This window comes from Patagioenas fasciata, chromosome 3 (genome assembly GCF_037038585.1).
Source record: "Patagioenas fasciata isolate bPatFas1 chromosome 3, bPatFas1.hap1, whole genome shotgun sequence".
NCBI classification, from domain to species: domain Eukaryota; kingdom Metazoa; phylum Chordata; class Aves; order Columbiformes; family Columbidae; genus Patagioenas; species Patagioenas fasciata.
Window position 1 is genome coordinate 46,966,125 of NC_092522.1, and position 10,350 is coordinate 46,976,474.

The 10,350-nt window shown below is 35.8% G+C and overlaps 1 protein-coding gene across 7 annotated transcripts in view; it reads left to right on the forward strand.

The window, feature by feature from the left end:
• LYST (lysosomal trafficking regulator) overlaps positions 1 to 10,269 on the forward strand; it is an 86,748-nt gene extending 76,479 nt beyond the window's left edge. For all 7 annotated transcript variants that reach the window (XM_071806270.1, XM_071806272.1, XM_071806269.1 and 4 more), the window contains exons 48-53: positions 506 to 604; positions 4,202 to 4,341; positions 4,649 to 4,746; positions 6,327 to 6,483; positions 6,690 to 6,761; positions 8,138 to 10,269. In XM_071806270.1, coding sequence (XP_071662371.1) covers positions 506 to 604; positions 4,202 to 4,341; positions 4,649 to 4,746; positions 6,327 to 6,483; positions 6,690 to 6,761; positions 8,138 to 8,276 — 705 coding nt within the window. In that variant the 3' untranslated portion in view covers positions 8,277 to 10,269. The remainder of the gene's footprint in view (positions 1 to 505; positions 605 to 4,201; positions 4,342 to 4,648; positions 4,747 to 6,326; positions 6,484 to 6,689; positions 6,762 to 8,137) is intronic.
• Positions 10,270 to 10,350: the final 81 nt, after the last annotated feature.

Genomic DNA, 10,350 nt, shown 5'->3' on the forward strand with positions numbered 1-10,350 from the left:
GCTTTTCCCTCCCATGAAATATTGTTGTGGATTTATAAAAGCCTAAGTTCTGGGCCAAAAAAAATGAATACAGAAAAAAAAAATACACACATTAGGAGTATAATTCCCCTGTAGTTTAGGATTCTTCTGGGAAAGATTGTCCAAAAGGTTGTTAGGGAACACTGCACAATCACCATTACGCTCCAGTAGTTGGTGACATTCTACCAGAAGATTTTGGCTTATGTGGTTGTGGATCTATAAGTCTACAGTAGTTCACTGCTCTTTAGTGATAAATTCTAGGCTACACAGAATTTCTCTCTACTTTTTTCTTTTCTCAAATAGTAACAAATGTGACCTACAGCAGGTGTATTTTAACTCTTGGATTTCTTTAGCTTAGGTATTTTACATGGCTTTTCGTAGGATAACCAATGAAGAATCAGTTTGACCAAATGCTATGGCATAATGAAAATAGCAGTGAGAACAGTCTGTTCTGATTTTTTTTTTTCTGGCTTTTTGTCTTTCCAAGGTAACAAGTTGTGCTTGGGTGCCAGACAGTTGTCAGCTGTTCACAGGTAGTAAATCTGGTGTCATCACAGCATATATGAACAGATTCACTAGTAATACGGTAAGTTCCATTGGGTAGAATTTATATTTGAGGATTTAGCTGTGTCCACTATTACAGTCTTTTTTTAAAAAAACCAAAACAAACAACAGGAAAAGTGAGAAAAGGGGAATATGTTATATTTGGGACAGTTGCTAAAAAGATCATGTGCTTCTTTAGTATTTATGTTTGAAGGATCCTCTTTGACATTGTTAAATAGATTTCTCAGCATGTTTATTTGTGGGTTTCTCTTAAGCTGTTGTTCACATACTGCTAGCCTTTAGTCAGCCCTCATCACCTGGGTGCATAACTGATTACATGTACAGCTCTTAACTGTATTCAGGCTAGGACTTGGAACTGAAGCTCAATACATTAAGGAGTAACTTTTCTGTGAAAGAGACAGAGCCTTTCAAAACTTTAACTAAAACTGTGGAATGCATTTCAAATTCAGAAGGGACTTACTCTACAGAGAGCCAGGATGAAATCTCACATAGTGTACATGTTAGACATTAAACCTCTTCACTTTTTTGTATTCCCCAAAGGGAAAAGCAGTGAAGAGGGAAAAGTAACTTGCATTACTTAATGCATTAGTGGAAGATACTGAGATACTAGTAGAAATCACTGTGATACTGTGTGGTAATAAGCATGGTATGGAGTATAAATAGAACATAAATTCATCTTCTGGTTCAGGCTGAGTTTCTGAATTTCTGTCTGGCTTTCTCCAGCAGTAACTCCTACTGTGTAGTTTTAACAAGGAATTCACAACTTCCTTGAGAGGTCATTTTAGGTGTGTCTATAGGATTACCTATAGCAACAACTAAACTAAACCAGTTTCTCAAATTTAGCTTGATACAGGTACAGGCAAACACATTTGTAGTATTGTACTCCTTGATGCTCTTGACTCACTATATTAGCATGGGCTAGAGGGAACCTTGGCATGGTCTGCCATGCCTGCTCTGTTTCCTCTCCAACAGTGGCAAACAGGCTGGGAGGAGCACAAACATACAGTGATTTCTTCCTTGTGGGTTTTTTTTTGTTTTTTGTTTTGGGTGGGTTTTTTTTGTGTGTGTGTGTTTGGGTTTTTTTTTTTGCTTGTTTGTTTGGTGGTTTTCTGGTTTTTTTTGTTTGTTTGTTTGTTTTTTTTTTTTTGTGTTTCTTTTGTTTATTTTGTGTTTGTTTTTGGTTTTCTTTGTTTTTTTTTTTTTTAATTGGTTTTTGGTTTTTTTTTGTTTTGGGTTTCTGGTGATCTGCCACACAAACTTCCTGAGCTCAGCATCTCAGGACTTTAAAATGAGTTTAAAAAAAGAAGCAGAACCTGAAGCCTGCCAACTTCAGTCAGTTGGATCTTAAGTAAGGGACTGCTCACCAGAACAGTGAACTTTGTTAGGTACCAAAATAGAAATTCCATATACCTGCCTTCTGCAATGCTGAAAAGAAACTTTGGTAGTGGGGTTATGATTCTTAAGTTCCCTGCATTTCCTAGAAAAAAAGTGATATTTTGTTTTTGTTCAGCTGCACAGATGTTATCTTTGAGACCATCTTTGCTGAATTTCTCAGCACTGACAGTTTTACGTGCCCCAGGCAGACTGACCTTGTGCCAATTTTGTAGCTCCTATTGTTGAGTCAGTTATCCAAGTCAGGGCTGCAGGGAATGCAAATGTGCTTCCTAGCATCTGTTCTGTATGCATCTTGTCAGCTGTTCAGTGATCAAGTGAACAGTCTGTTATAATGCAGTACTTGAAACATGAATATTTGGCCCTGTTTCACATGTATATAATTCAATGCATAGGAATTAAACAGTTATGTTGTTAATTGGATATGGGAATTCAAAGGCATGCTGTCAGTATTGAAAAATACCTCCATTTTGTACTTCAGATGCTCAGCTTTTCCTAGCCTTTGTTTAATGTGGTCAAAAAACTAATGAAGTACTGCTTTGAAACTGTGATCTATCTTGACAATAACTCACACCTTCATGAAAACATCAACAAAGGGTTTCTGGTAGTACAAATTACTCCAGCCTTCACTTGCTGACTACTAGAGTTGCCTTGCAAACAGAAAGAGAGCACTTTAATGATCTGTTGGAATAAAACTGGGCAGTGATCGTTTACATTTTCCACTCAAGTGCTGTAGGCGATCATTTGGGGTAACCAACAGAAAGAACTGCTATTAAAAGGCAGATCCATGCCTGCACGTTTTTCCACATCTAGATACTGTTTACAGGTTGTCAACTAAATGTGAAGTAAATGGGACTGGTATCTTAGGTAGGAGGTAATTATTTTGACCTTAATACAGTTGGTGCTAAAATTCCAGCTTATCTCATTACAATAACCCAGAGAGGAATCAATAAACCATTGCTATTAGTATTATAGAGAGAAGCTGCTAAAGGTGAATCCTGCATTCAGTTCAAGTGTTGAAATGCAGTTCAACAGCACTTAAACAAGATGGGAGGGGCACAGTAAAAGAGCTATCAAAATCAGTTCTTATTCAGAAAATTAGAAGTCTTGATTATTGATGTTACGGAAAAATTTGGTATATTTTTTTCTCTAAACTGAGCAAGGATTAAAGAAGGATCTGCATATGTGAGATATCACACTGTTCTAAGAATGACAACTGGATACTTTCGTAAGTGTGTCTTGGATGAGATGCTCAGTGGCAAGAGCAAAATAGCAGGTCTTCCTGTTGTCAAAAAGTATATTGACTTTTGCAACATTATATAGATTATATTGTCCATTTTAGTGCAGAGAGACAAGAAAATTTTCTACCAACGAAGAGTTAGGCATATGTGTAGTTGTATCTTGCCTATTTCTATATTCAAGCTTTTTGGAGACCTGCTATATACATCCTGTACCTCACACAAAAATGCAGACAATGTTTTCTGATGTGTGAGGAAACAAGCAGAAAAATGTTCCTTTCTTTTACAGAGGTTATTCTAATCTCTGTACAGCAAGTTGTCTTAATTAAAGCATTAGTATTCTGATGAAGCAGCTCCTTCAACCTGGCATTTTTTAGGAAGTCTGAAACATTTCAAATGATATAATTTACGTTATTTAATGTTAAATCTGCTGCTTTAATTTTTATCTAGCAGTTTCTATATTCAGACTTGACTTTCTGCCTATTTTTCCAACTTGGTATCACTGAAAGACTTGGCACTGACTTGAGGAATTCCAAGTAATTTACTGTACACAGACTGATAACTGCTGAGCTGGGTTTTCCTTCTGTGTTTCTAAGTGCTTCCTTTAGATGCTAAATTATTGGGGACTGTCATTTCACTGCCACATGGAAATAGCAGTCTTGCAGAAAATCGGCCAATTTCAAGGTGTGTAATTGAGACAGAAGTAGTACAATAATTCTTCATTTCTACTCATTGGGCCACATCAAAATGTTTGCTTAGACTGAAGCACTGGAAACAAAAGGTTGAATATTGATATGTATGGGTTATCACATTATAAAGCATTAAATATAAAGCGTTAAAAACATTGCTAAACTGATGCCATTAAAAGCAATAAGAACCATTATTTGAAATCTAAGAATTAAATTTGTCCCTAGGCTTATTCTCTTCAGAAAAAAAGGCATTCACTTTCCTTTTCATGAGAGTTCATGTTTTATCTTGCTGTATTCTAGCCTTCAGAGATAGAAATGGAGTCACAAGTCCATCTGTATGGTCACACAGCAGAAATAACAAGCTTGTTTGTGTGCAAACCATACAGTATAATGATAAGTGTCAGCAAAGATGGAACCTGCATCATATGGGATTTGAACAGGTACAACTATATATGTAACTTTTTCCAATGGCTTTCTTTTAAACTTTTTTACAACTTTGAAGTATCTTAACCCTTTTAAATTTAACTGAATTTGTTCCATTGTATCTTAATGTGAAGTCAAACCCTTACTGTTTTTTGTTTGTTTTTTTTTTTTTTTCACGAAGGGTGCTGAAATACTAGAATGAATATTAAAATATCATAATGCAAAATGTTGTTTGAACTTAATATAACTCTTAAATATTTTCCTCAAATAACCTTTTCTGTGTTTGAGTCTGAACTTCACACGTGTTCTCTTTATTTTCCTCAGGCTATGCTATGTGCAGAGTCTGGCTGGACACAAGAGTCCTGTGACTGCAGTTTCAGCTAGTGAAACAACTGGTGATATTGCAACAGTTTGTGATTCAGGTATATTGAGCAGTCAAGAAAGCTGTTTTGACTTGAAGACCAAATAAATCATGAGACTTGCTATTAAATTAGTTAATGACTGTGTGTTAATCATCTGAGGATGCATTTGGTCAAATAGGAGCACTTTTTTTTCCCCACATTGTAACAAAGATTTCTCCAGAAATTATTAGGCAGGTGTTCGAGTAAAATGTAGAGATAAAGCTAACAGCTTGATCTATTTAAAAAAAAAGGCTTGAAATTTCAAGAGATTGCTGGGAGACCTCTATTCTGTGAAGTTGGCTGCTTTCATTTTTAACAGACTTGTTGTCAAAGGTACAGTTCTTCAGAGGACTACAGTGTATTACAGAGCAACAGAATTTTTGTTATTCAATCTATCACTTTAAATGCTTCCATGTCCCCAGAAGTAAACATAGATCCTCCCTCACCTTATTTTAGAGCAGGTTTTTGTATACTCTTTGTTTCCCACAGAGTACTGTTCCTGGATGAGAGCATTAAGACGTATTCGAGCAGTGGAATTTTTAGTATTTCATAAATCAGGATGCTCATTGACTTGAAGATTGACTGTGGGCTACAAGAGTGTATTAGTAAAGCAGGGCTAAGTAAGAGTCCTCCCACCATTTTGCTGTCTATAAGGATACCTGTGTGTATTGTGTTAACTTGAGACTGGGAGAGGAACTGGCTTTATCTAAATGACAGAATATTGTTCTGTTGATCTAATGAGATACAGAATAAGAAGGAACAGAGCTTAACTTTCCATATCCTTGTTGTTAGAAAACACTTATTGACCCAATTCTTGCTTTGTTTGGGCCAGTTTTCTTTCCTTTTTGCCTTGAGTAAGATAGGTCTTATATACCAAAGTATGTTTTAGCCACCTTGTTTTACTATAGTCCTCCACAGGCTGAACTGAAACTAATCCTCTTCCAAATTTGAGGAGGGGAGGAGAGGAGAGGGGCAAAATAGCAGCAGATTGTAGTAAAAGACAAGAGGAAATCATTCTGGTACTTTCAGAAACCTAATAGTTAGGTTTTAAACCGATATGGAGACTTTCGTCCATTTCTGTAGCTCACAAAACAATTTTTCTGGTAAAGATCATATTCTTTAATTGGTAAGGGATGTGTGTTTCAATCCCTTTTAAGACAAATCAGTAGCTGTGTTATTAGTTCTTTGATAGAATCAAATAATTCCAGATAACCTGGTAAAATAACTGTGCTTGCTACTTTTAAGTATTTTGCTTAAAATGCAAGCCAGGGTATAAGAACCAGCTGTTTCAAGTAGATTGTATGAATTCCCTCTTAGTATATGAAAATTGGTCATGAAAATTAAATTTATATAGCATTTTGTAAGTACAATGTTGCATAAATATGAAGTGATGTCTTCTAAATCACTGCAGTGCCTTGGTGGTTTGCACATTCTCTGTCACGAAAGGAGGGAAGAGGCTATTGTTTATTGCAACACACATCACTGAGTCATTTAAACCTTTTGATCTTTCAAGTTGAATTCTTTAACACTGATTCTGTTGCATGGACCTAGCTGTAGTCTAGATTAATGTTTTAATACTCCCATGCTATGCTCTGTTGCAGTTGGAGGGGGTAGCGACTTGAGACTTTGGACAGTTAATGGTGATCTCGTGGGACATGTGCACTGCAGGGAAAGTATTTGTTCTGTTGCATTCTCTAACCAGCCTGAAGGAGTGTCTGTCAATGTGATTGCAGGGGGGCTGGAAAATGGAGTTGTACGGTAAGCATTTGAAACTTATTAAAATGCTTTATAACTTAGGCTCACAGTTTGAAAGCATATAGCCAAACAACATGCTGATATTTGGCTTTAAAGAAGGTGGACAAGCTGTTGTTTAGTTTCCTATCTTAGTAGTTGCTAAATAGGTTATGTTTATCACTGAAGTATTTGTAAAATTAAATGCAAAGAAAAATCACTGTTTCTTTCAGACTGTGGAGTACATGGGACTTGAAGCCAGTACGAGAAATAACATTTTCCAAGTCAGCCAAACCTATTGTAAGGTAAAAATCTTAAGTACACAACAAATATATTTTTCTCTTTTTTTGGGGGGGGGGGAGCCTTGAGTGTTTAACATGGATTTGTCTTGAGAACAGGAGGTAAACACCCATGGCTAAAAAGAGCAATATAATCCTAGTAATTATTCATGAAAGCAAAATGAGCACAAGTGTACTGTATTTGTAATGACAGTAATAACTAGGTTCTGCTGCTGGCAGATAGAAATTAGCAGGTTTCCCTTGAGAACCAAACAATAGCTACTCTCATTGTTAAGTTTTTTTGTTTGTTTGTTTTTCTCCCCAGAATCTGTGTAAAAATCATGAGATAAGATTAACTTTGCCAGATTCAAATAGACAGTGGTTTTTTTCCCTTAGAAATAAATGAAAACACTGCATTTTCCCTGACCATTTTTTATTATGCTGGGGGGGAACATTGGAGAAAGGAGTAAAAGAAACTCAGAGGAGCTTGGAAGCTGGCATTTTGGAGTGCTTGTGTAATTTTCTGTGTCCCCTGGATTTATATAACCAGATTTATTCTCATGCCAAAGCAGTTTCAGAACACAAAGGATTGAGTCTTTGATATCCCCAGTGGTACAGTAGTCTGCACAGAGGCCTTAGAGTTATGCCAAAATTTAACATCTTAATGTTAGTATAGTAACACATCACTCTGAAAAATTTTGTTTTGACCATTTCTGAAATATCATTTAAAAACCAAACCACTAATCCCTATTTTCTAGAAATGAAAAACATTGTCTAACAGTAGTTATTGTCTTTCTTTTAGCTCCTTTAAGAAGCATACTTCACAAAGCTTGTTGATAATGATTTAGTAGCTATTGAATAATTTAATGTTTCCTGCTTAAATGAGACAGAAAATGGATGCTGAGCTTCATGCTCTGTAACACTACCTGTGGCATGACTGAAGGACTTTGCTACTGTTAGAGCTGAAGAAATGCCTGGCTGAACAAAAGTCCTGTGCTGGGCCATGAAATCTGACAGATTTAGTTTCTGCTTTTGTCAGCCAAGCAAGTTCACAGGATGCTCAGTTTTGTTGCTGAAAAGCCTTTCTTGCAGAAGTAGAAGGGACAGCCCAGGGAGAGAGTAGGATGCTACTACTGATCCTGCCCTTTTCTCTGACACTGCAGAGAAAGGAGTATGGAACTGCATGGCATGTCGAGATGCGGAACAAAGCTGTAGTTCACCCTGTTTTGTTACAAAAAGTGAATAAGTAGGTATATGCAAATAGCTTACTATATAAATGTACTCACTGGGTCTCTCCTGAGAGCTGTTCTTTGTTGGCTATACTCTTAGGGGTTTTAAAATGTCTTCTAGAATCTTAAATAGCCAAATCTGATGTTAAAATAGATTGTTGTCTTGTTTTTCAGCCTTACATTTTCCTGTGACGGTCATCACTTGTTCACAGCTAATAGTGATGGAAATGTTATAGCTTGGTGTCGCAAGGACCAGCAGCGCTTGAAGTTACCCATGTTCTACTCATTCCTTAGCAGCTATGCAGCTGGGTGATGACTATTTTTGCTGCTAACTCATGTCTCTGATGCACTTTAAATCCTAAATAGGTTATAGAATCTCTTATTTAACTGGATTTTGAAGTAGTTTGAATATCTCTAGAATGACTGAATTTTTTTTTTTTTTTAAAGAACAGTCTAAGGTGGTTGTAAAATTGCATATGTGCATGCACAAACCTGAAGCATATCCAGGTCACCAGGAAGCTCTGGTCATATACTCCAATACCAGCAAAGTGACTCATAAACACTCTAACATACAAGTCAAAATGCTGCAATAGAAAAACATAATAGTGTTGAGGTTTTTTAAAATCACTTATTGGACAGAAGTATTTAAAAAATTGATAATGCTTATTCTCCCTCTTATGTTGTAAAATATTGACAGCATAAAGTTTTGTAAATATCTATTAAAATGTCAGCATATGTATATCTGGTTAGTTGAGCGTGGTATAGTTAGCTCTGGGATAAGCAACCCAAAACCTAAAAATCTGAGACTACTTAAAATTGCTTTTTTTGAGAAGCAAAGAACTTAGTAGGTGCTTTTTGCACCATCCTACGGTATTGTAATGCTAAAAACTTAATTTCTTTTATCTTTATATTTGTAATTTTTGGCATCTTCTCTGTTAATATAATAGTCTTTACAACAGGCAAAAATAAAATTTGTCTTAGTGATGGGTAGAGACCTCATGGCATCATGAAGCAATAGTCAGAACATGTTTTGATTCTATTTTTTAATGTAGTGCGAACTCCTTAACTTTGCAACACCTAGCTATTGCAATTCTGTGGCAGATTATATACATACACACAGCTTATCTTCCAGAGCTCAAAAATAAGGTGTTAAAGAAGGCACAGATGTGCTCCTGTTCTAGTGTCATTGAAGTTCAATACACTGTAAAATGTTTGAATCTAACTGCTTGAATAATCAATGTTCATAGGCATCAGATGATTTGGAAGAGTTTATACAGATACACTGTGCAAATGTTATTTATTCCTAGGTGCTATTTTTTGAGGGGAAAAAATAAGCCTCCATTGTAAAAGGCTTGATGAATTTGAATTCTTAGGCCAGATCAAAAATAAACATTTCAGTTGATGGATTTAAAGACCTTTAAACCTGACACCATGAATGAGTGCCTACTGGTCATGCAAATGGTAAAGCAAGAATGCTACACAAATCTGATGTAGTTACATTTTTCTTTTAAATTGCTTTGCTTTTTCATCATTGACATGTTCCACTATTGCCATACAGATGAACTGCTACATCTTCTCATGTGTAAGGTTCATCTGCCTTCAAAACACTGTATATGAAATTGTCAATCTGTGATGATGACATAGACACAAGAAATCTTTATACTTCCTTTCAAAATTCCAGCCTTCAGAAATTCTTGCAACTTTCTTATTGAAGAACTTTTCAAACTAGAAAAACTTAAGAAAAGTGTTCTCATAGTCCATGACACAAAGGCTGATCTTTGGTTCAATTATACAAGTGGCTACATACTGTATTAATTGAATTTTAAACTGCAGATTTTGTAGCAGCATTGTATGGGATGGCTTTAGTCATATTTTTCACTGTCTAAATATTAATGGAAGGTCCAAATGCAGACTGAAAAGCTTCCTGGCTCATGTTGAAGTGATGTGCTTTATTTAAGAGAAAAAATACAAATATTGTGGTTTTGGGGTCCTTTTGTGCTCCCTGGTTTGGGGTGTTGCTCACAAAGGCTTATTTTTTTATAAAGTAGAGTTCCACTTGTTACAAATCAATATGCAAAATTGCTGGCCTTGTAAAGAGTGCAATATTATATATTTTTATGTAAAAGTAAAAATGATTTTTTGAAGCAAGGTGTATTTATTCAGCTTAACATTCTGGAACTATTAAAATAACACCGCAATAGTATCTGTGCATGATGTACTGAAGTTTCCTGTAAATGTCACATTCCATGCTGTCTTTGTATATACACTGTCACACTGTTGGGTAATAAACAGATCTTTGTACCAAATTGTTTGAGATTATCAGAAACATGTTTTTGATGTAGTTATACCTCTTCTTTTAGGTATCTTGCACACTTTTCTCCAGATCC